The sequence below is a fragment of the Arvicola amphibius genome, chromosome 9 (genome assembly GCF_903992535.2).
Source record: "Arvicola amphibius chromosome 9, mArvAmp1.2, whole genome shotgun sequence".
Classification (NCBI taxonomy): domain Eukaryota; kingdom Metazoa; phylum Chordata; class Mammalia; order Rodentia; family Cricetidae; genus Arvicola; species Arvicola amphibius.
The window spans coordinates 73,925,622-73,951,568 of record NC_052055.2 but is presented as its reverse complement, the minus strand read 5'-3'; the positions used below and the strand labels follow the sequence as shown (position 1 = coordinate 73,951,568).

At 44.3% G+C, this 25,947-nt stretch overlaps 1 protein-coding gene across 1 annotated transcript in view; it reads left to right on the top strand.

Moving 5' to 3' along the window:
* The first annotated feature begins 763 nt into the window (after positions 1-763).
* Rcan2 (regulator of calcineurin 2) overlaps positions 764-25,947 on the top strand; it is a 207,235-nt gene continuing 182,051 nt past the window's right edge. Inside the window, exon 1 of the mRNA XM_038343009.1 lies at positions 764-988. Coding sequence (XP_038198937.1) covers positions 764-988 — 225 coding nt within the window. The remainder of the gene's footprint in view (positions 989-25,947) is intronic.

The following is a 25,947-nucleotide window of genomic DNA, read 5'->3' as shown; positions in this document are numbered from 1 at the left end:
ACACATGTGTGCATGCTGCCATTGTGCATGAACTGTTAGATGGTGGAGTTGATGTAATGAAGACTCAGGGTATGAAGAAGAAAATAGTATTTCCTTGAATAGACACCTACCAGTTTTGATCTGCTCCATCCTTCTGGCATAGGAAAGGGAACTCTGGTGTCATCAGACTTCCTAGTTTTCAGTCTTAGCCTGGCAATTTACTATTAGCCTTATATAAGTTACTTACTTAACTGATAAGATGGGAACAATATTGATACCAGTCTCATGGGCCACTGTGGGAATTTAAAAATGTGTTAACGGGGGACTGGGGAGAGAGCTTGCTCTGTAAGCACAGTGACCCGAGTTTAGGTTTCCAGCACTCATGGAAGAAGGCAAGAGTGGAGGTAAGCATCTGTAGCCCCAATTAGGGGGAGGACTTGGGGAGCAGGTGAATCCCTGATGCTCATTGGCCAGCCAGTTTTCCTGAATCAACAGCCTCCAGGGTCAGTAAGAGATCCTATCTCAAAAAAAAAAATGTGGAGAGCAACTAAAGAAGACATTCTTTGTGACGTCTGGCCTGAACACGAAAGTGTGCATACACGCTTCTAGCAAATCATTTACAACAGCTCCTAGGACCCAGTAGGTAACAGCGATAGTGCCTGTGGTCACAGGGAGTGCCCTTTTGAGTTAATTTAATGCCAGGCCCCCAGGACGGGGACTCTCAAATAAGATATGTAAGGCTTTTGATTCACTCCAACTCACATCTATCTTTGCCCTTTCAGGGATGAGGGGAGAATCCTACTTCGTCGGAATGAGGAGCCTGGGGCAGCAGGCATCGATCCCTGAAGATGGGGGACTTTTCTTGCTCTGCTGCATAGACAGAGACTGGGCTGTCACTCAGTGCTTTGCGGAAGAGGCCTTTCAAGCAATCACCGACTTCAACGATCTTCCCAACTCACTGTTTGCCTGCAATGTCCACCAGTCCGTGTTTGAAGAAGAAGAGAGCAAGGTAAGAGACGCTCTCCCAGTCACGAGGAGGCTTGACATTGGCCTCCTTTCTCCTTCGGCGTCGGTCTTTTGGAAGTTAATAGATGTGTTTACTTGGCTCTGCTTTGGGCATTGGTCATCAGGATCAGAAAAGACTGGCTGGTATAAGGCAACTACGGAGGTGGAGGTTATCTGACTACGTTGTGACTGAGGTTGTGTGGGACGGAATCCGGTCCTCGCTGGTTTGTAGGTCCAGATCCGGACTCTTGTAAGAGGTACTCGCAAGCTAGGAAACAGATGGTTAAGCTCCTAAGAGTTTTCTTTCCGCCCATTCTGCCAAAATATGATTGGGCTTCCTCAGAGCAGTGCAAGATCGTTTGAACCCTTCCTCTTCTGCAAGGTGAGGACTTTTCTAGGATGGCCACAGAAGGAGCGCTAGCTGGCCTTCTGAGTTTTTTCCTGCTGGTGTGTACACTGATGGTTGTTGCTACCACCTGTGTTTTCCTGCTCACCAACAATGGTAGCTTCGTGCATTGATACCAGCATGGACCAAGGTTGACTTTTATAAACATTTTCATAAATTTCTTACTTTAAGAAGCCAACTTGAGTTAGTGAAATTGTTCCTGGAATTCATGGGAAATATTCCACTTAGGGATCTTCTGAAGTTCATTTCAGGTTGTAGGTCCTTTAAATGGGATGATGAATGGGCCAACCTTCCTGCAGGGATGTGGACCCTGAGTTCTGAATATTTACTGTTATACCATGTTATAAGCCACTGGTATTTTCTAAGGGAAAATGCCCTTTTTTGTAAACTAAAATATGTGTCATTGTGTGAGATGTGAACACTTTCTAATTGCCGTTTCATAGATGCTAGCTCCTTCTATTTCTAATGTCCAGACACCGTTGAGTGAGTGCTGCTAATCAGAAGTATGGTTTTTGAGTTTTATTGATTTTTGTGATTATTCTTAATGAGCCACAGAGAAAATCACTGTGTGTGTGTATGTGTGTGTGTTGGGGGGTGCACTTCAATCCACTTAAAGACACTGTGCAGCAATATTGTTTTGGCCTTGAACAATTGAAACTGTGGGCTGAAAACAGCTTGAAATGCAACGAAATATCTGTGATTAGAAGCTTCGGGGCCATGATTACTAGGCTATTTAAAGCAAGAAAGTAGCACATGCCGTGAAGACATTGGGATTTTGTTCCTGGATTGGAAAGCAGATTACAAAGCAGATTATCATGTATTCAGGGTAAGTTATTTGTTCTGAAATATACTTGCCGTGAACTATGAAATAAGGCTGTCCATTTTCTTCTTGTACCTTCCAAGTGACACAGTGAAGAGGATTTTCCTTGGAGGTTTAGTGGAGGTTTTTATTCTTTCATGATTGAATACTACAAGTCCATTGAAACAATAGGTACCAAGGCACTGGTGTTTTTTTAAGAAGTACTTTTGTGTCCTGGAGAGATGTGAACGAATCCACCCCGGACAGGGAACTGATGCCGTCTTGGAGTAACAGGTGCACCTTGGTGAACTGTGTGTTTATGAGACTTAAAGGTGTAACATTGAGGGGGCCAAACCTGCTTGTTTGGGTTTCTGTCCCGCCTGGTACCCCACAGCCGGCAAGCCCCAAAGAAATAACACAGAGATCTCTATAATTTATAAAAGCTGATTGGCCCATTAGCTCTAACCTCTCACTAGCAACTTTCACATCTTAATTAACCCATTTTTTCTGATCTATGTTAACAATGTGGCTCAGTACCTTTTTTCAGTGGTTGCAGATCACATCCTGCTCCTTCGGTGGTCTGGGCAGGAGTGGGAGGAATCAACTTCCTCCTTCCCAGAGTTCCCCTGTTCTCATTACATCATTTTTACTTCCTGTCTGGTTTTCCCACCTTTACCTCCTGCCTGGCCAATCAGCATTTTATTTAAAACATGATTGACAGATTACAGACAATTCTCCCACACCATAAAGGAGTATGGGTAAGGGCAGAAAGGACTCAAAGGCAAGAGCACTAAAAGCCACCTCAGCATGGGTGCAGCTCAGGAAACCCAGAGCCCTGGAGTGTTTCATGACTGCGGGCAGCTTGATAGATTCTCACTGTGGACTATAACCTTGGGAAGGGAGGAGCTTTCTGCAACCAGTAAGTTTAAAGGATTTCCTGGGAAATCTGTGTTGGTTGTTTCCTGAGTTTCTATCACCTCCCTTTAGAACTTTGTGAGTTTTAAGGACCTTCCCTCCAGGTTGGGATGTTTTCACCTAGAGAGCAGCGGTGCACAGATACCATTCAAGACCAGCTGATTGGCTGAATTTAATTTTGAACCCTGAAGGATCAAGGCATGGATTGGGCATTAATGGGAAAACTGTGCCCGTGTCCATGTGGATCTTCCAAACTGTGGTTAGAAAATGGGTTACAAAGTATTTTCAGTTTACCTCAAAGTTGTTGTGTAGCAGTGAGACACAGTATTTAGTTTTAAAATAATTTGATGATATATTGCTAAGTATGATACGATAAGATGGAACCAATTTCACATGACTGAGAAATGGATTTGTAGTCAAGAAGCTGAATTTTTAATAACACGTGCATCAAATCCATACATGTATTTAGTAATATATCATTTATTTAGTGTGTATATGTGTTTGTGTATGTGGAGGTCAGAGGACTACTTATAGAACTCGACTCTCTCCTTCCAGCATGTGGGTCTCAGTTATTGAACTCAGGTTGCCAGATTTGGCTTGCTGCAAGTGCCTTTACCTGCTGAGCCATCTCTCTGGCCTAAGCAAATTTTACAGTTGGCCAGTAGCTACATCATTAACCTTATCAACTAGACAGGAAGTCTTCTATCTTGGTGCCATCTTGTAGCCACCAATTGTGGGACATTTCTCCAATATTCAATAATCCTATGTAGAATCAACTTTGCTTTAGTCAAATATACATATATGCATACATATCATATATAATGTGCATATTTATATATAATACATACTATAGATGCGTATACTCAGTCTTATGATATATTTGGTCTTCCCTGTGGCTTACTTAGTATTTGGATACCAACTGTTCCTCAGAAGCCCATGCATTAAAAGCTTACTCCCCAGAGTGGTGATGCAGAGGGTGTGCGACCTTTAAGAAACAGGACAGAACAGTGGCTCTTTAGGTTGTTGGAGGATTTCCCTTCAGGTGCATGTGGCATCCAGGTCTGTTGTATCCCAACCATGAGGTGACTGATTCTGTTCTACCGTGATGTGCTGCCTCAACACAGACTCAAAGCGTCTGGCCAATGGGTTGTGGGCTTAAATTTCCCAGCCCCATTCTCCTTGTAAGTTGATCACTGACATTGATTGCACACTAACAGAAAACTAACATGGACGTCCAGTGCTTCATTAACCCTTTTTATTTAAAATGTTTGTTTTTATGTATGTATATGTGCCTGCTTGTCTACATATATACCACATACATGTAGGTACTTAAGGAGGTCAAAAGAGTATTAAACTCTTGGAGTTAGAGTTACAGGCAATTGTGAGCCACTGAGCGACCCACCATGCTGGGAACTGAACTCAAGTCTGCTGGAAGAACAATACTTGCTTTTAATCATCTTAAGTCACTTCTCCAACCCCAGGTTTTCCATAATCTTAATATAAATACCTTATCCCATAAGTATATTATTTCCATAGAGTCCAGATTTCATGGCCCCGAGCCACAAAGATGCCTTTTCTAAAGGATGGACAATTTAGGCATTCTGCTAGGGTGGGAGGTAATTTTAGGCTGAGAAAAAAGAAGCAGAAAGCATCATTGGTTCCTGTGTTCACCTGTGAGCAAGGCCTGATGGTGGCAATTTTTTTTTATTGTGTTGAGGAAGATGTTTTGTAGCCTGGAATTTTCTCAGGGAGATGGTGCTTAGCACTCATGTCTGTGGTCCATGTGGGTAGGTGGTAACACACGTGACCACATATGGCCTGGTGCTTTCATTTGTCCATAATCTCTTTTCAAATCATGGTGTTTATATATTGGTGTCTTTGATTTTAGCCTGTTTTTGCAGTTACTGTAACATATTCATTTTAAGTTTCTTAGCTGTAGGAAACCTAAAACGTCTGCTTCCTTTCATGAATGAGTCTTTCCAACAGACTCTTCTCCATTCTCTCCCATGTCTGAGATGCCTTTACTGGGGATTGGTCCTTTTCAAGCAAAGTCAGGAAATGCTGAACAGAATTGCTCATACCATAGGTAACGCTATCAGGCATGATCTGGTCATGTTTGCTTCTGCTTTAGTATTCTCCTGTCTGTGCACATTTCTGCCTCCCTTTTAAAAATCTCTGTTCTAACACTTGATACACATTTTTTTTGAACAGCTTTGTGAGGGCTTTGACGTTCACTCCAATTTTCAGTCAGGCAGAATTCTGGAAGATCGTGTTTCGATTTGATGTTTTGGCGATGAGAGGGTGCAGACTTGGGCCTGGCTTGTTGTGGTCCAGATGGTTGTGTTCTGTTTATATGACACAAAGGATAGCCAGAGCTGGAGGGAATTGGCACCCGAAAGCAACAAATGCAGATTGCTGTTTGCATAATACAGCCCGGAGTATAAATATTTTTTGTGTGAAACCCACCTAGACCTGAACCTTCCAAAGCATCATCATCTGAAAGTTATCAGAGTCCATTTCCTTCTAGTGTGGTCCACCCTTGCTGATTTTTCTGGATCCCAATGGGCTGTGGAGTCTTGAGATGGGGAAGTGTGGAAGGAGGGACCTCCTTGCTGCCATGTGCCTGCTGGATAGGACCTTGGCCTCCGAAGGAAAACCACTGTTATGAAAGGTCTCTATGCACTCAGCTGAGTAAGGAAAAGCCAGCAAGGTCACTTCATAATGGCCCTCGAAACATATACATTTATTTAATAATGAAAATACTCTCTCCCGCAACCATCCTAGAGTATGTTTTCAGGTGGCAGGTGATTTTACAAGTGCTTTGTAAACACCGAGCCTTTCTGTGGTCATGCCCACCCTAGGGAAGTGGGTTCTTTCTGTCTTTCTATTGTTGGGGAATATTACTTTAGCTATGTAAAGGCGTGTTACCTTTGTTTATGTGCATTTATTTAATCATGTAAAGATGCGTTGCTATTTTGCCTTGCCTGTCTAAGACACCTGATAGAATTAATAAAAAGCTGAATGGCCAATAGCAATAGAGGGATAGATGGGGCTAGTGGGCAGAGAGAATAAGTAGGAGGAATCTTCTGGAGAAGAGGGAAAACAGAGAGAGAGAGAGATAGAATGAGGGGAAAAGAGAGGGAGACACTTGGGGTCCGCCAGGCAGCCACGAGCCACCACAGACGCCCAGTAGGGACATACAGAATGAAAGAAAGGGAAACAGACCTGAGGCAAAATGTAGATGGAGAGAAACAAGTTAAAGTAAGTTATAAAAGCTAGTAGGACTAGCGTAAGGTAAGGCTGACTAGTTATAATTAGTAAGATGTCTCCGTATCTTGATTTGGGTGCTGGTTGATGGCCCAAAGAAAGCCTGCTACATTCTACCTCCTGCATGTGGCAGGATTCCATAGCTTTGAGCTTTCTCGATTGTTTTGCCTGGTGTGTAAGTAGAACTGATGTGTCATTTCTATACGGAGTGTTTACTGATGTGGGCCTCTGATGAATACTCTCCTCACTAGGCTGGGGAAACTGGCATTGTGTTCTCTGGTGCCTGTTCAGGCAGTTTGGGTGTGAGCGTGGGGACAATGGCAGCAGAGAGAAAGGTTGTAGCCAACTTATAATGAACATAAAATGCAGCAAGACTAAACAAACACAAGAAGGCACCATCGAGAGGCTGCTAGGACTTTGTAGAATACATGAGTCTACCTAGGTTGATAGCATCATTATCCTCATTATCAGACAAGGCTATGGGGACACAGTTTGCCATGATGCCCCAGCTAGCAGTGACTGAGTCTGGATGAAGACCCAGACTGCCACCTGCCAGGGTGCACACATATGTTTACTAAGTTATACTGCTTGCCAGGGCGGTATGGTAGTTGGCACTGGTGATACCATGAGGAACAATATACACACAAACTGCTTTAATTTACACTCTGTTCGGAAAGATCAATTCAAGATAAGCTAACAAGCAGTAGCCAGTAATAACTGCAATGGTGTCAGATTCAAAGGGTGTTTAATAGACTTTCAACTGTATTTATTATCTCGTGCATTTTTTTAATAAAAGGCATTTCTGTTTCTACCATTATTATTTCAAATGAATTCAAGTTCCACAGGCATGATCTTGAAGGCCTATCTCTACACCTTTTCATTTTAATTAAAAAATGTTAAAATTATGTATGCAAGTGTGTTTTGGGACATGACGTACACATGTGTGCAGTACTCTTAAAGATCAAAAGAGGAAGCCAGATTTCCCGGAGCTGGAATTATAGGCTGTTGTGAGCCACCTGATCAGGATGGGATCATGCATGAGCAACGTGTACTCCTAACTACTGAGCCATCTCTCCAGTCTCGTGTCTCTTTATTTTTTTATTTTTTGGCTTCTCATAAACAGACCATCTCAAAGCACTCTGGACATCCAGATCCTGATATTGAGAATCACGTCGTGTCCGTTCCACTTCCCCGCTAGGAGCCATTGCCTTCTCTGAGTAAACAGTGGTCTAGTCTGACATTGTAGCCCTGATGAAGACAGCCTCAAGAACCTCCCAAGACTCAGCCTTGTTTAGTGCGGTCCTCACTCCTACAGGGGAGAGCAGCGTCCACTCTAGTTTGCAGGGTAGCACGGGGATGCATTATTTCGTGTAGAGATGGCATCTATCATGCCCTTTCTGCAGCTCTAGACTGTGAGAAATCTCTAAAACCTGAGGCTTTTTTTTATAACTCATTTTGAAACCAAGCTTCATTTGACCTAATTCGTTTAAAGCTGAGCAGAGCTGAGGTGAATCTCTTTCACTGTGAATATTTGTGTTTTTCTCTGCGGTGGCTGTCTTGTTTTCCATTTCAAGGGGCTGCCATTACATAATAGGTAGCCCGGTATTTAAAAGTCTACATTCCAAGGTTTGAATTCTAAACACACCACAGCTCAAGGATTCCAGACAGTAGACTGTATAGCTGTAAGACAGAAAAATGAACCTATCAGACCTATCAGGCTGGGAGGTGGCTTGGTGGTTGAGAACACTTGCTGCTCTTCCAGAGGATGGGAGTTCATTTCCCAGCACCCACATGGGGTGCCTCACAACCTGTTGGAAGCACAAAGGTTCTTGCTTTCACAGATAGCTTTAGGGAAAGCAGGAATGTTAAACACATAGGGTTGTCTTTTCAAGGAAAAAGATGCATAACTTGTTTTCCAACCAGAAGCCTGGGACTAGAGGTCATTGCCCGCATGACCCCTGGGCTATCTGTAGGGCCTGGCCATATCTGCTTCTTCTCAAGCTCCACAGCCAGAACTGGAGGTGGCTAATGGCCTAGATGATCTCTGTGCCATCCGCATGACCAAGACCGCACCAGATTCTCCCCTAGGCCCTTAAGATAACACATACAGCCTGTCTCCAGGACCTGTCTTCATGGAAGAGGTGACATGTACTTTTGAGAACAGTTTCAGTGTAATTATGCCTCATTGTGCATATGGGTTGTGTTACACCAGAAAACCATTCCCCAAATTGCACTGTACGTAAACGTGCCTAAAATAAACTGCTCAGTGCCAGACTTGAGAAGTTTGATCCCGCACCGAAGACTGAGGTGTGCTGAACCGGATTTCCTTCTCCCCTCATGAAGATTGTAGCTCAGTAGGCCCTGGTGTTTGCAGAGACACACACAACAACCATCTGTAACTCTAGCTTCGAGGAATCTGACACCCTTTCCTGGCCTTTGTTAGCACCTGCGCACATGTGGGGCGCGCGCACGTGCGCGCACACACACACACACACACACACACACAGATAAACATAAAAAATATTTTTAAAGATGGTTTACTTCCCACACTCAAGAGCACACATGAGCTCATCGTGGCACTCCTAACTGGCATCATCCTGAGAAAGCCAATGCATTTTTTTCCCATAAGATGCTCATATCTATTTTTCATTTTGCTTTCAGAAGATGTATTTTAAATGGCAAATAAAATTTAAATTCTTACCCTGTATAATATATTTTGAAATATTTCTGCATTGTGAACTTGATTGACATGTGCTTGTGTATTTATTTTTTACTTTTAGAAATATGTCTTCTGGAAACTAGAGGGATGGCTCAACACCTTAGAGCATGTGTTGCTCTTCCAGAAGGACCTGAGTTCGATTTCCAGCAGTCGGTAGCTCACAACCACCTATAACTCCAGTTCCAGGGGATCCAATTCCTCTCGTCTCTGTGGGTCCCCCCACACCTATCATATACTTACACAGATGCAGACACACAGAATTACAAATAGATCTTAAAGATCTACCTTCTTAGTTATTTTCAAAATGCAGTGCCTTGTTATTAACTACAGTTGCCACAGGCCATGATGGATCTCTAAGATTTATTCCTTCCTTTGAAGTGCAATTTTATTCTCTTTAATTAACATTTCCTTCCCTCCCTCCAGTTCATGGTAACCACCATCCCATTCTCTTCCTCTGGGCACAGCTTTGCACATTCCACATGTGTCTGTCAATCTGTCTGTCTTTCTTTCTTCCTTTCTTTTTTTTCTTTTTTTGGGGGGGTTGTGTCAGGGTTTCTCTGTAGCTCTGGAGCTTGTCCTGGAATTAGCTCTAGTAGACCAGGCTCTCCTTGAACTCACAGAGATTCACCTGCCTCTGCCTCCCTAGTGCTGGGATTAAAGTCATGCACCACCACCACCCAGGGTATTTGTCTTTCTCATTTTACTTAACATGATCTTCAGGTTCATATTGTTGTTACAAATGACTGGACTTCCTTCTTTTTTAAGGTTGAAGAGTATTGATTGTGTATGTATCTAATATACCACGGTTTCCTTTTGCATTCACCAGCTGATGGATACAGACTAGTATCATAACTTGGCTGTTACAAATGTTACAATAACATGAGCGTATGTGTAGCTCTTGGACATATTACTATCACATAGTTTGGAGATATACTCAGTAGGAGGATTTCTGAATCATACAGTAGTCCCATTATTACTTTTCATGAATATGTGTTATGTGTGTATGACTGTTCATGTGTGTGCACATGTACATGTGTGCACATTTGTGTGTGAAGACTACAGGTTGATGTCAATTGTCTTCATCAGTTTCTCTATACCTTATTTATCGAGGCAGGGTCTCTTGCTGAAGCCTGAGCTCAAGCACTTGGGTGGTCCTGATAGCCAGCTTGCCCCAGGTGATCTTACTCCTGTGCACTGATTCAGGCAGGCTGCTACATCCATCTAGCTTTTATATGGCTGCTGGAGACCCAAACTCTGGCTCTCATGCTTATAGGAAAAGCTCTTTATCTCCTGAGTCATTTTCCCAGCGCCACCTCCCCTCATTTTGCATAACTTCCATACTGTTTTCCAGAATAATGTTATGGTTTCAATATAAAATGTTCATGATAAGGAGTTCGTATGTTGAAGTTCTGGTCTTCTGCTGAATCAAATCATTGAATGTTGATTGGCCCATGACGCTGTGACCTAATCAGTGGATAAATTTATGGAGGCAGGGCTTAGGCAGAGGAACCAGGTGACTAGAGAGAAGCATATCCTTGGATATATATATATATATATATGTGTGTGTGTGTGTGTGTGTGTGTGTGTGTGTGTGTGTGTGTGTATTTAACCCTCTGCTCCTTTCTCCCTAAAAATCTTTATTTTCTTAAGTTGATTTTTTTTCTCAGCTATTTGTCATAGCAATAAGAGGTCGGATAAAATGGTGGCTGTATAAGAACAATGGCTGTATAAATTTACTTTTCTGTCAATCATGTGCAAAAGTTCCTTCTTATATACTCTCCAACAATGGCCATGATCTGGCTTTTTTACTTTTGAAACAAAGCCTCACCATGTAGCTCAGGCTAAGCCTTGAACTCACAATCCTTTGGTCACAGGCCTCCAGAGTGTAGGGATTACATTGACATGCCACCATGCCTGGCTGTTTTCTGTTTTTGATAGTAGTCATCCTAAGAGACCTGGGGTACTATTTCCTTGTGGTTTTAATTTTCATTTTCCCGAGATGTCACAATTTATCTCACTTCAGATTTGTACATGTTCCCTTTATATGATTGGTGCTACAATAAGGTACATAGATAGTTATTCACTCTGGCTTGATTGACCCACTTTTCAGTACCTAATGGCCTTTTATAGTATTTTCTTTAAATCTGTTTGTTGAGTTGTTTTCCTGAATTCTTTTGAATTTCCTTGAACTTCCTTTAAAAAAATACTTACTCTGAATTCTTCGTTAGACAGTTCATATATCTTCATTTCTTTTGGTTCAGTTACTTATGCTTTACTTTATTTCTGGGATGATGTCATGTTTACTTGGTTTTTCTTGGTTCTGTGGCTATCTGTTGGTATCTGTGCATTCGAAGAAATTGAGACTTAACTCCAGAATTTATCTGAGGAAGTCTTTTATTAGGCAGGCCACCCAGTGATTCTAAACAGCCCCCCTGCCCTGGTCAGTCAGCTAGTAAGTGACCTTGGTAATTGGTGTATGGCCTGGAACCTGGATCTCCAAGGATAGGTTGTTGACTGAGGCTCTGGGAAGGGCTCAGTCTGGGTCTTCCGGTCACAGCCAACTGATGGGATAGGATTGGTGCCTGGGCTAAGGGGGACATGACTGAAGTAAGAACTCACATTAGGAGCTGGCCTGGCCTGGGGTGTGTTTGAGTTGGAATCAGTGGATGTTCCTGAAGCTTTGGGCAGCAGGGCTGGCCTGACTGCTGTCTACTGGACTCTGCTTGGCCATTCAGCAACAAGATTCAAGCCAAACGCAACCACGATAAGCCTGAGTCACAAGTATAGGTCCCACAGGACACTCTCAAATAACTGCTGTATGTAACCGTGTATTCATAAAGTGTTGGAAATTTCTAGATGAGACTGACTCATAAAGGCTGCCATCTGAGTAAAATCTAGGAGTATCTTGAACACATAGGTTTGCAAAAAATTCCTTCAGAAAAAGAACAGTGCATGCACAGGCAGCCATGGAAGCTAAAGTTTGTGGTTTAGAAGGTTCTAGAAAACATGTAATAGAGGTGACTTACGGCCGAGAGAAAAACTCATGGTGAGCGTGTGTAGCAAAGGGTTACTGAAGATGATAATTTACTGGGACTAGAGCATGCCGGGGAAAATAGTGATGTGAACCATAGAGGCTGGAATAGGATGTAACAGCCGAGCGCCATCTCCACAGACTGAAGCAATGGATAGCTGAACTTCTCATGATACAGTGAAGGGATACTTAAGGACTTTCATTCTTTTCCCTTGTATTTGTTTTTTTTAGTGGATAAGAATGACATCTATTTACAGTGGTTTGTTATTTTTGAGACCATTTGCTGTGACAGGACAGTGGGTGTCATTGTCCTCAGCATGGAGTCTTATTTTCTTTCACCTCTGGATGGTGCTTGGGAAACATAATGAGTCAGTGCTAATCACTCAGGGGCACCTGCCCGGTGAGAGGCCCAGTGTGGGGCAGATTCGAAAGCTGCTGCAGGACCCTCCCTACAACCTTAACCTTTCTGGAAGTGACTAGAATATTCCAGAGGCATATTTAGTATCTTGCTTCTCTGTGGGACTGAGTGACTCCCTGGAGCTCAGAAGGCTGGCAATCTACTTAAAATGTCCCAGGTATAATGGTGGTGGTGGAAAGAGCTAAACCTGATGACAACAGAGTCAGGACAGAAAGGGCACACTGGACCTAAGTGTGTTCCATTTAGCTTGTGATGATGTTACAGGACCTGGAACCCTTACCCCTTTACTATGGCGGTCTTTTGTTTGTTTCTTAAAATGACAGCATTTGCGAGCCTCTTCTTATGGTTACTATAAGATCTACTTTGGAACTTCTCTAATGTCTCCTTAAAAGGCACCCGTATGGGCTGAAGTAACTGAGGGTAAATGTCCTGGGATGGGGATGGTGACTGGTAAAGGTGGACCCTGTCCTGTAGGTTTGTGTCTGTTATTCTGAGTCAAGGTCAGGTTGACTTAGCAAGAGGAGGACACACTTGATTTTATCTTCTACTTTTCTGAGGTCAAGATATTCTGAGAAGTACGCAACAGACCCAGAATGGGTGAATTGTTCAACATTCATGTTTTGGAAGACCGCTGGTGTGAGAAATGGAGCCCGGGGGAAGGTTGAGCCTTGCTGTTCCTATTTTCCTTGGTCTCAGTAACTGAAGGTGGTGTGGATCCTTCTGCCTTTTTTGGGTTCCTTCTTTCTGGTCTCCATTTTGTGGTACTCGAAGTCCTGAGCCCATCCAGAAATTATCAAAGAAAGGAAGAAAGTCAGGATTTTTAACTAAGGTATATAACACTCTGCTGAGCAGGCTGAAGCAGGAGAATTACCATGAGTTCAAGACCATCCTAGAATACGTGTGAGACCCTGTCTCAACATACCCCCCCAACAAATAAACAGAAAGAACAATACCCCACCAAGGTAGCTATCCTGCAAGCCTGACAGCTCAGTGGATAGAATGGTTCTATATGAATGAACTGAGTGCCAACCTCTTGCTGTCATGTGAACTGTGCACGGAAAGACTAGTGTGCAGGTGAGCTTGTGAGTGTGCACGCCACAGTGTGCATGTGGAGGTCTGAGAACAATTTGTGGGAAATGACTCTCTCCTTCTCTCCTGTGGATTCTTAGGCACCAAACTCAGGTTTGGCATCATTAGGCTTGGCGGCAAGCACCATCACCTGCTGAGCTACCCCGAAGATCCCCGAAAGATGATATACCCATAAGAATGGCCTGCCTTACAGGATTCTCTAGTTCTTTGGTCCATTGGGAAGGTCCAGTGACAGAGCACTGTAGGAAAGCCAGTCACTGTTTTATGTCTTGGTTTTCTGGATAGGATGTGGGCCTCATGGGAGACAGAGGAGACAAGATGGGGCTTTGGATCCAGAAGCATGTTTGCCATCATGGTCAACTCATTGTCTCTGAATCCTTAGTTCCCTTTCACAAAAATGGGGTTAAAATACTTCTCTGTAGTGGGATCGGCAGGCGGCTCAGTGGGTCAGGTGCCTTCTGTGCACATACGAGAACCTGAGCTCAGATTCACAGCATCCACATAAAGCTGGTTATGGCAACTCGTGCCTGGAGCCCCAGGGGTATGGGACCCAGGGTGAGAAGGGGTGAGAGCTAGGGATAGGGGATGGGAAGGCACAAAGGTGAGGAATCCCAGCCTAGCTGAATCCGAGCTCCAAGATCGGTGAGAGATCCTGCCTCAAATAAGATGGAGCGTGATCAGCCTTTGGCCTGCAGTGTAACCTCTCCACCTCCCCATGGACTTGCAGTGTGACCAGGGTGAGGAGGATGGAGCAGAGAGCATCGGGATGGACTTGATAGTGTCCCTGACCGATCCTCATTCTCCCAAGCACCCGAATCTCTGTGGCCCTCTCTTTTTGGTTTAAACAAGGAAGGAATTTTCTAAAGCATAGATGCTCTCCCAGAAACGTGCAGAGCCAGGCAGCTCACGTGCCATGGACTCTAAAAGACTCTCAGGCCCTTGGAGGCATGACCATAAAGTTGTGCATTCACATGAGAGCCATGGGCTCTAAGGGCACCGACTCTCAGTTGTTGCCACAGGCAAACTGTTTCCATATCTATAGAGGGTGCACCTGTCCACTCTGCTCCATATAGGGGCCATGTGGTGTTTTTGTTTGATTACTTCTTTAACTTTATATGTGTGAATGTTTTGCCTACATGCGCGTATGTATACCATGTGCATGCGTATTGTATCCCGCAGAACTGGGGTTGTGAGCCATCATGTAGGTGCTGGAAGAGCAGGTGCTTAACTACTGAGTCATCTCTCTCCGGCGAAAATGTGATGTTTCCTTCCAAAAGCTAGTGCCGAGAAATTGCCGTTCACTTCAAAGAACTGGTATTTTTCTCACTGGAAGGATTATGTAACTTACATGTTTCTTTTGATACACCAGCTTCCAGGGAGTTCAAATTAGAAATTAATAGTCACAGCAATGCTATTTATTATGACTGGTTCTGGTGTCTTATTTCTCTTGGCTAGCCTAACTACATACACCTCTGATGTAAAAAGAGTTCAAGAGTAGATTCGTCACACCTTTATCATATTTGTTGAATGAGTATTTCCAAACTCATCTTGCAACATGCAAAACAAATATCATTGGGGTGGATTTTTAAGGTGGTATGGATGCCACTGTTGAATAGAGAAAAAATAACCTGAGTTAATAGGTAACATCATTTTAGAATAACAGACAAACAAGTTTTCTTTTCTTGTAACTTGTTCAGAAGAACAGTTGCATACATCTTCATGGAAAACACATAGCTTTGTCAGAATCAGTGGGTGCATCTTCTACACATGTGGACTTAGTGGTCACAGCATATCAAATCATGTTACTTCAACCTTAAATGTGGCTCAGATCTAATGGGTGTTGTATGAGAGGTTTGTGGGAACCTTACCATGGGCAAGCTATGTGAGGATATGCGATTTGCCCTCTCAACGACTTCGTTCGTCTTGAACCCTAGCAGTCTCAAGTCAAAGGATCCTCTGGGCAGGGCTGCAGCTTCAGCCTTGGATGATTTGGCTTGGGTTGGTTTCTTTATTGGCACTGCATTTTGACCAGTTAAGAATTAGTGTCCTGTGGAAACCGGGGAGATGGCAGAGTGGGTACGAGTGCTCGTTATGTAAGAACGAAGACCTGAGTTTGAATCCCCAGTACCAGTGTCGACATTGAGGGTGGCCACATACCTGTAATCACAGGGTTATGGGGGAAGGGGGCAGAGCTGGGGATTCTTGAAATTTACTGACTGCGCACCTAGCTCCAGTTTCACCAAGAGACCCTATCTCACGGGGAATAAGGTAGAGAATAAAAGGACAGAACACTGTAACATTCTTCTATGGCTTGCACACTTGCACTTATATTTGTACCTGTAAAATGCACATGTGCACATGCATGCACAGACAATACATGCATGCACACACACGTATGCACGCACACACATGCATGCATGCACACACATGCGTGCACACATACATGCGCGCGCACACACACATTCTCCATGTGGCTGGGTTCCAGGTCACAGGGGTTATATGATGGGAAGGAAGTTTGCCTCCTCAGCCAATTACTTCAGATATCTAAGGGATGACCCTCTGTGTGAGACAGTTAGTAGCTACCTGGAGGTATCAGACGCACTACTCCCAGAGTCTGCCATGTGATTCCAACAAGTGAGCAAAAGTGGGCACCCTTGCAGGTTACTCACCCTGTTCTGCCTAGCTTCTTCTTGACCACTAGGCTCTCTGCCCTGTGGAGGTTGGCTTTCATCACCACCCTCTGAGCTGGTCCTGAGTAGTTGCACCATGGTCTGTTTCCCTGGGGCTGTGATTAAACACAGACCAAACCACTATGGGAAGGAAAGGACTTTTTTCAGGTTCTAGCTTACAGTGACTGAAGGAGCTAGGGTGGGGAGGGCAGGCGTTCAAGGCCGGGACCTGGAGGCAGGAGCTAATGGAAAGGCCACGAGGAAACTGCTTTCTGCTTTCTCACAGGGCTCCCTCAGCCTGCTTTCTTATACAGCTCAGGACCACTTGTTCAGGGGTGGCACCATCCACAGTGAGCTGGGCATTCCCACATCAATCATTATTAATCAAGAAAATGCCCACAAACTTGCCTATAGGTCAGTCTGATGGAGACGTTTTATCAGTTGAGGTCCCTTCATTCCAGACAACCCTAGGTTGTGTCAAGTTGACAAACTAACCACCCTACTTTCCCATGATCCCTTTCAAAGAATGTATTTTCTTTGGTGTCTCCAGGAACAAGCACATATTGTTTGCAGTACTTTGAGTGGTCTTGAGCGTTTGTGTAGAGGGCTGAGATTTGAATTTGTAGGAATCAGCAAATTATTTGGAGTTAAATTTGGCGACTTGAGTAGGTGGCCAGCCTAAGCAAAAATCACTTTTCTTTTAAAAAAATGTAAAAAAAAGTTTGTGGAATCCCTGTCATGAGCATCGGTTACCGGAAAACAGAAATAATTTTCCTTTGAAGTCTGGGGACTGACTTTGGGGAATTCCAGAAATGCACAAGGAAAGCGTTGCCGAGACAAGGTCACCTTTCTGAAGAAGAAACAGCTGTGCATGTCACCTCAGACATAGAGGGGTCATTAAAATAATGCTTGTTACACATTCCTGATGAAGGCATGCATCCAGTCTGGGCTGTCTGACCACTTTCTTGCTGGACAGCGCAAGCCCCAAGAACAAATATGTGGCCTCCATGGTCTCAGGGTGTTCCTGAGCTGAGTACCTTCTACCATGGTCTAGAGTCCTTTAACAATTCAAGGGTCTCTGCTAATTAAGACCCTGCTTTTAAACCAACTGACATTTCTTGGAGAAATGCGAACAAATGTCTATTCATACCAGACAGGGTTCTGGGAAACAGATCAGAGAAAGGATTCCAACCAAGTCTGCCATGGTAAAACAATGAATTTATTAAGGTTACCTACAGGAACATGGCTGACCCAAAGGCAGCCGAATCACCAGCTGAAGGCAGCTAAAGACCCACCTTAGTGTGAGCGATGGCTCATCAAAGCGTCACCCTGCAGCTCTTGCCTGACTTTGCTCACACAGTTCCCCCTCTCAGGCTCATGGGAAAATCTTCTCGCTTCCAGCAGGCATTTATTGCTGGTATCATCTTGGGGAGGGCCCTGATGAGTTTTGTAGCTTAGTGAGTTTCCTGTGCCTGGTGGGTTTCCTCGAGCTTGGATGGGGGAGGGGGGACTCTAATGAGTCGACTTCCTCCTCGCAGAAGAAAAAGCTTCAACTCAGAGAAAGTAGATACGCACCAACATCTACCCTTATGCTATACTAGTTCCTGAACTGTACCTAGAAAGCTCCCCAAGGCATCCCAACATACTCAGGGTAAGTGCTCAGGGAAGGGTAGAGATGGCCATACACTACTGTGCTGGCTAGTGTTAGTGTCAACTTGACACAAGCTAGAGGCACCTTGGAAGAGCATCAGGATAAGGGATTATCTAGAGCAGACTGACCTGTGTGTCTGTCTGTGCGGGACTGTCTCGATTGCTAGTTAATGTAGGAAGCCAGTCCACTGTGGGTAGCACCATTTCCTGCTTTGAGGCCCTGGGCTGTGTAAGAGTAGAGAAAGCTAGCTGAGCACATCCCTCTCAAGCAAGCAATGATGCTCACACTCTCTCTTGACTGTGATGTGGTACAGTCAGATGCCTGTGTTCCTGACTTGATTTCCCCATGTCATGTCACTTCGTGGTCTTTATTGTCTCGTTGCAGCGGAGCGCCCCAAAACCATGGCTGCTGCTCTTGCTACTGTGCTGGAACCATTGGCTATGCTTTTGTTCCTTGTTGTTTAGGGCTGTCTTCAGGGCAGAACAACCATTTTCTTCCTATGTCCACCTCTATTTGCTTGCAAAAAGTTCATCATAGATCACAGCTGGGCCTGTTGGTTGTTGACATTCCTCCTAGGAGGAGGAGGGGTGTTCAGACTCATTGGGCATTCACCAGATATTCCAGCCACATCTCCCAGGTATTTGTAGGCAATTTAGCCCTAATTGTATGTGATCTTCGGTGATAGGGGAGTGTTAGATTATACAGGCTAGGAAGATTAGGGAAGAGAACTCTGTGTGGCTATGAGGACACCTTAATCCATGCCTGCTAAAGACTTCCTAGTCCGGCTGCTTTGGGGTCATCCGTGTGCCCGTTAGTGATCCCTCACCCATACTCTGTAAGGAAGCCAAATAAACTCTTTGGTTCCCAAGGTAAGCCTTATGGAATCCTACTTTGGTTTGTCATTGGATCATTGGGAAATGGAGGGTAAGCACTGCCTGGCCTTCCCCCCTGGGAGAAAATTCAGGCCACACTCACCGTAAGCAGTACCATGCATGTGGATCATAGTCTCCGAATGGGCCTATCTGATGAGTGAACTGTGTTAGCTGTGGTGGGGTCAGATGAGACCTCCCAGGGCCTTGTTTGTAATCAGCACTGTTTTCTTTCTTCCTGGGCCCTGTTCTGAGGAGGATGTCTGATGGGCAAGGGGGTCAGGGGGATGCAACTGCCTTTAACTTTGAGTATCTCCGAGTTCCCAGCAACTGGACCAAAGCACAGAGACAGGGTAGCACATTGTGTAAGTGACCCGCACTCCCTCGCTTTCTCCCTCAGCTGTGAGGTTTTGCTCTCCTCAGAAGGTGAGCTGTGAGCTTGCTTATTTTAAACCTGCAACCTGTGAGGAGAAAAGGGTGTTCTTTGACAGCATTACGTCACCGAAGCCTCTAGGGGTTGAGTCATCAGTATTTTTAGGCAGCACCATGCTTTTTTTGGTTGTTCCAAGAATAGCCTCTATGCCTGGACTCTACCGAAAGTCACCTCAGTGAGGATCCCGTCACCACTCGGCAGTCGGAACACTTCACCTTCTCCAATGCCAGAGCCAGCCCTCTGCAGAAGGTCTCCTTTCTCCGTGGTCTAGAGGATGCCTTTAGCAGGGGCTGCCTTTTAACTCTGATCAGTCCTTCGCCACACTTACTGATCGCTGTGAACAGCATGAATCATGACTGCTCACGAGAGCAGAGGTGCTGAGTTTGGTTCCCAGCACCCACATCAGGTGACCTACAGCTACCTGGATCCAAAAATCCAAATCCAAAACTGCCTGTCACGCAAACTCCTGAGGGATCCAGTGCTTTGTCCTCCAGAGGCAACTGTACTCATGTACACAGACTCACACATCTAGACGTAGTTGAAAATAAAAGAAGCTTTAAAAAGGAACAAGGTAAAGACCCCTCCCTTCTAAGTGCTCCTGACTGTCTGCATTCCAAGACCTCTTGGTGTTAGGAGCTTTAATTAGTGACTTCAATCAATTTACAAATTTGTCGAGGCATGACTCCATGCTGGATGTCTCGTGGTTTAAACAACTCTAGATCCTCTTGATAGGATCGTGATGTAGAGGGTGATGCTGTTGGATTTTATGCCAGAAAAGTAATAGACAGCTCATATCAATGACGTCATAAGCTGTTAAACTAAATCAGCATAGACGCTGTAACCTGAACCCTGCTGTAAACTGAAGATCCATCCAGCCTAGAACGGGGACTCTGTGGCTCAGGGGGAGGGCAATTTTGCTGCTGTCTATTCAGTGCACGCCCTAAATGTGATCAATGTATTTTGTGTGATACTTGAGAGCCCTGTGGAGCCCTAATGGTTTGCGAGGATGGCCAAGCACTTATCCAGTGACGGCAGCTGCTTGGAACCAAATGAGGCAGTTGTTTGATATTACATTAGAGCGTCCCTTTCATGTCCTGAGGTGGCAGAAGAGCCATCATATGACCTCGTCAGAGTGGCTAGAAGGATGAGAACATTCCAGCAAAACAGAGTGGTGCTCTGAGTCATCCCTGCCCCAGAATGTTTGATTCTACTTCTAATTATTGATTTTTTAAAAAAGATTTTATTTCTTTTTCCTAATTGCATGTGTGTGCATATCTGTGGGTTGGTGTGTGGACATAGGTGTAGGTGCCTGCAGAGGTCCTTAAAGGGCCATTGGATCCCCTGCGGCTGGAGCTACAGGTTGTAAGCTGCCAAACCTGGTTGCAGGGAACTGAAGTTGGGTCCTCTGTAAGGGTAGCGCCAAGTCTAAACCACTGAGCAGCCTCTACAGTCCTTGCATTAACAAGAGTTCACTCCTTCCCACAGGGAACATTCTGTCTCTAGGGAAATGCTGTACAGTCATTAAGCCAGGGGGCTCTAAAACATGATTTCAAGTTCAGAACTCAATTCTAGTTCTCATTCACTGTGTGACCATAGGCAGTTCCTTAACTTCTCCAGATCTTAGTTGCTGCTCATGTAAAATAACATAGAACATTAACTTCTGTGAACTGAAAAGAAATGCCCCACATTTTAAAGATTCTAGAAAGTTGACTATTGTGTGTGTGTGAGAGGGGGGGGAATTGAGGGAGGGAAGGAGAGAGGGAGGGAGGGAGGGAGGGAAAGAGAGAGAGAGAGAGAGAGAGAGAGAGAGAGAGAGAGAGAGAGAGAGAGAGAGAGAGAGAGAGAGAGAGACAGACAGAGACAGAGATTGTGCAATTGGAATCTTGCAGGTCCAGAATAAAATGATCTTAGACTATCTTAGTCTCCCTAATAGGCACTTGTTGCCTCCTCTGTGTTTGACCTCATGTCCTCACGACTCTCAGGTAAATTCCTTTGGACTGTACTAACAGACTGCCAGCTTCCACCAACCCAAAGGCTAAGAACTTGCAACCCAGAGTTCTCTGCTTTGCTCTAACCTGTCTACTTTATGTTTCCAACCAATGGATAGGAAACATGTCTTAATATGGGAGTCTTTTTTCTGTAGCTATAAAACCTTTATGAACTGTTATGCTATAATGGAGTATTTTTATGTGTGTGTACTGTGCATGCATGTATATGGGAGGAACACACATGTGTGTGTAATCCTGCATACAGGCAGGCCAGTGGTTGACATACATCCTCCACCTTATATAATGATGCAGGATTTTATGCCAGATAACTAAAATAAAAATGAAAACAGCTCAAACAAATGGCATTATGGGCTGCTAAACTAAATAAGCATGCAAACTGTGAATTAAACCATCTTTGAACTTGATGACAGATCAATACAATTGAAGATCCAGAAATGGAACTCTTGGGGGTGAGGTTGGTTTTCTAATTGTCTTTTTAATGCATGGCCCAAATGTGATTAAGGTATTTTACAGGACTCTTGAAATTGTTGAGGAGTCCTAATGGTTTGTTAGGATCCCAGAGATCACTGATGCATTTATTCAACTAGTCTAGCTATTCATTTTGCTCTAGGGATCCTCTCTCTACCTTCTGAGAACTGGAATTACAAGCAGTTGGCCACACTCATCCTACATGTCCATGGCTGATGAATCTGTAAGCCAGTCCTCATGCTTATCCCGCAAGCAAGTGCCCCCCAGTGGACCAACTCCCCAGCCCTACCGTGGTCACTCATATTTAGTTCCAGAATCTGCCTTATTCTCTTTGAGGTGAGAGATTAGTGTTTGTAATAAGGTTACATGTCATGGGGTTGCCATCAGATATACTAATACAACCCAGGATCTTGATCATAGTGGTCATGTGTTGGCCAGCGGTGATACTAACTCTTCCAAGTAGTCTGACCTTTGCACCTTGCAACATGGGACACACATAGATCCTTTGCTTTCCTTATAATAACTTACTGGAATGTGCTGCTTTGGTAGACTCCCATTGCACTTCCCTCTCCCCGCACCCCGGCCTTCAGAAGGGAACCACCTGAACTGAGATGAGGGAGGTGGTAAACCAGATGTCTGTCTTTGAAATCTGAATGTTCTACAAGGGGCAGGCCAGAGGAAGCCTATTTGCTCTACCTTGTCAGTGTTTGGAGGTAAAGGAGGCACAGCTCCCACTGTCACTCTCAGCAGATAGAGATTTAGGAAGATTAACTGGGGCCAAACCAGGATTCCTGGCTTGCTTCTACATCTAAACTCTCAGGACTATCAGGTACAGTGAGGCAGAACTGGGAGTTTTCTAAGGATGGTTTCATATCAGTTTATGCAGAGGATTAGGAGACAAAGAGGTTCTCTGAAGAAAGTAAGGCACACCCAAGGGTAGGTCTGGCTCCTCCAGGGGTGCAGCCGTCCTTTTCACAGTGGGCATATGTTTGGCTGGAGCTTGAGTTACTTTTTTATGGGTTCACAGGGCACCTTGTAGGATTACCAAGGACCAGGTAAAGAATGTCTTGCCCACATGATATAGGAGGCTAAGTCATCTTTACTGTAAGCAGCTTTGTTTGAGAGTCTCAGGTAATATCAGGGAAAGGAGCAATGCCCTGCCTAAAGTCATATACGTTCAGTTCTTAAGCCTGGGTTATGTTGATTTTAACATAAAATATCTATGCAAGTATTAACTCTAAGATGGCAGCCTTGACAGGAAATGTTGTTAATTGTGCTAGAATTTCTGCTTTGCAGCTGACAAGGGGCTTCAGTGAGACTTGCGATGATGAGCTCTCATCTTTAAGATCTCTATGAATTTTTTTTGCCTTTTTATTCTGCCTTTTCCTCAGAGAATGTCTCAAACAGCTCCATATTTTCTCACTGCATCAAAACATTGACAGTCCTGCGTCCTCCTTCCCTAACTTTCCTCAGAAGTCATTTTCCTTTGTGGTGATTGTACAGTTTAAAAGATGAACTCCCAGGGCCAGGGAGGGCTCAGCGGTTAAGAGTGTGAGGGACAAAGGAAGAACAATCTTGGTTTTGCAGAAAGGAGCATGCTAGCAATGCAGGAGTAGGTTGGCAAGGCACTTTCTTTCTTGTAAAAACAAGTGTATCAACCCAAACTGGGCTAGCAAGCACTCTGCGGCAGAAAGTTCTTTGGATTTTGACTCTAACACAGGTGGTGTCTGTGTCTTTCCCCCACGGGATGAGATTGGCCCTCGTAGTCTTTTGCAACTGGCTAATGTTAAAAGCAACAGCATGGCACAAAGCAATGAAGGGAATGGAGGGAACCAGGAAGGAATTAACCTTCCCACACCATCACATTCTGGGATTGCAGTGGGGCCTTTGCATATACAAAAGTTTCACAGGGAAGAAAAGATTTTAAAAATTAACATAATAATATATAGGTTGGGCAGATTTATAGAATATTGGCCCTTGAAAAGCTAGCTGTCTTTGATATAAAACAACAAACAAGCATTTTTCACACTTGCTGTTCTTGCAGAGAACCTGAATTTGGTTCCCAGCACCCATATCAGGTCAGGGTATAACTGCTAGTAGCTCCATCTTCAGGGGATCCAAAACCCTTTTTCAGTCTCTGTGGGTATTGCATGGATATGTTGTGTGCGACTCTCTCTCTCTCTCTCTCTCTCTCTCTCTCTCTCTCTCTCTCTCTCTCTCTCTCTCTCTCTCTCTCTCTCTCTCTTTTAGAGACGAGCTTCAGTCATTTGGCATTTTATGTATCTTCTTCAGTCAGTATTTTATTTTTCCTGCTTACTTCTGCCACAGTTGAAGTCTTCTGAACAAGCATGTGAGACTTGCCTTTCTGTCTCGTTCTAGTTACCTTTACATCAGTTTCTAGGAGAAAGCTGGATTGGTTAACCATACCTTCATTCACTGTGGGCAATTCAAGACATTTTAGATTTTAATTTCAGAAAACAGAAATCAAAATTCAGGAGAGTCTTTCTGGTGTCTCATCCTTGCTAATGGCGAACTGTCAGTATGTGTTCCTTGTGACTGGTCCTTTAAATAGGCCCATTGATGGCAGAAACATTATTTACATTAGAAAGAGAGGGCAGGTGAAGGCCAAACCATGGGAAAACCTGATGATAGTTTTTCATGTGTATTAAGTACTTAAGAGTTCTATGTAGAGGCTCCTTTACTGGACCCAAACCCTTGCCATCACCTTTCCTTAAGGAAAATGGTGGTATAAGCAGCTCAGCCAAACAGGGGGGTGTAAAGTGACTTTTCTCTGTAAGAAAAACGTTGTAAAGAGGATTTGTTTTGAGACATAATTCCAACACTCCTACTGTTTCATATGACTAAAGATGTAGTTTTAGAAATTGTTCTTGTTAGGGGGAGAGTGGAGAGAGAGAGAGAAAGAGAGAGAGAGAGAGAGAGAGAGAGAGAGAGAGAGAGAAGAGAGACAGAGACAGAGACAGAGACAGAGAGACAGAGAGAACAAGTGCTACAGATCACCTGTGGGGATCACAGGATGATTTGTGGGTGTCCATTCTCTCCATCTACGTCATGGATCCCAGGGACTGAACTCAGGACACAGGGCTTGGTGACAGGTACCTTTCCCCACTGAACTCAATCTCTCATCTATAAAGTCACTATTCAGAGAATCCTAGGTAGTCAGTGTGGACGTAACACCAGCGAATCTGGGGCATGGTAACATTTTCCAATCTCTTCTGGCACAGGTTCTTATTTGTGTCTCACTGATTATCACTTAGCACAAAGTGTAAGCATATTTTGATCTATTAATGTATAAAAATGTCCTCATTAATAAATAATGCTTTGGGGCACTGCTGCCAGGAACAGACCTAATATGGGACGCCTGGAACCTCTCGCAGCTCCAGCTCGTGCTCTGGAACTCCTGACATTTAGCTCCAATGCTCATGGGAGCTTCACATGCTCTATAGGATGCTTAGCTTGTATGGGCCCTCCCTCTGCCTGTAGGATCTTTAGTACCAGCCTTGTCCTCCATGCTCAGATGCCGTGGTGACTGTTTCTACTTAGAATAACCAAAAATATTCCCAGATGTTGCCAGAGTCTACAGCCTCATTGATAACTAGGAGGAGTGTCCTGGGTGTTTCTCTCTACTTAATCCAGGATGTCATCTTACTGGCTATGTTATTGAACGTAGGGTCACAGGGTGTGCCCCAAACCAGGTCCAGTCACCCATCCTCATTAAGTCAATTTCATGATTCAAATTAATAGAGGAAGGCAGGAAGAGGGGATCAATTCAACCTGGCCACATTGGGAAGATGGACCAAGTGGTCAGGTGAATCCCTCATCTTTGGTGCCCTGAAGTGAAGTCAAAGTTAAAATAGAAAACCATGAAAAAGCACAGCGAGGCCATTCAGTGAGGTGGGGGTCTGGATTCGAGTCTGACAAGGAGTTAGACCTGTGTGGAACCCCCTCCAGAAGGCACATTTTCCCCATGGCTGATCTGGTGCCCTTCCTTCTCCAGCATGAGACTCCCAGGGAAGCTCCCCATTATTGGGGACAGTTGTTTCAACACTCTGATAGCCAGACCGAGAGACACAAGTGTCCCTTTAGTATAACTTGGTTTCTGCTGTGCTGCTTATAGGGATTTCAGGAAGGGTCACATAGGAATTCTTCTACAAAGCTTCAGTTTAATTCTGTACATGTGAGAGACGGAGAGTATGTATGTG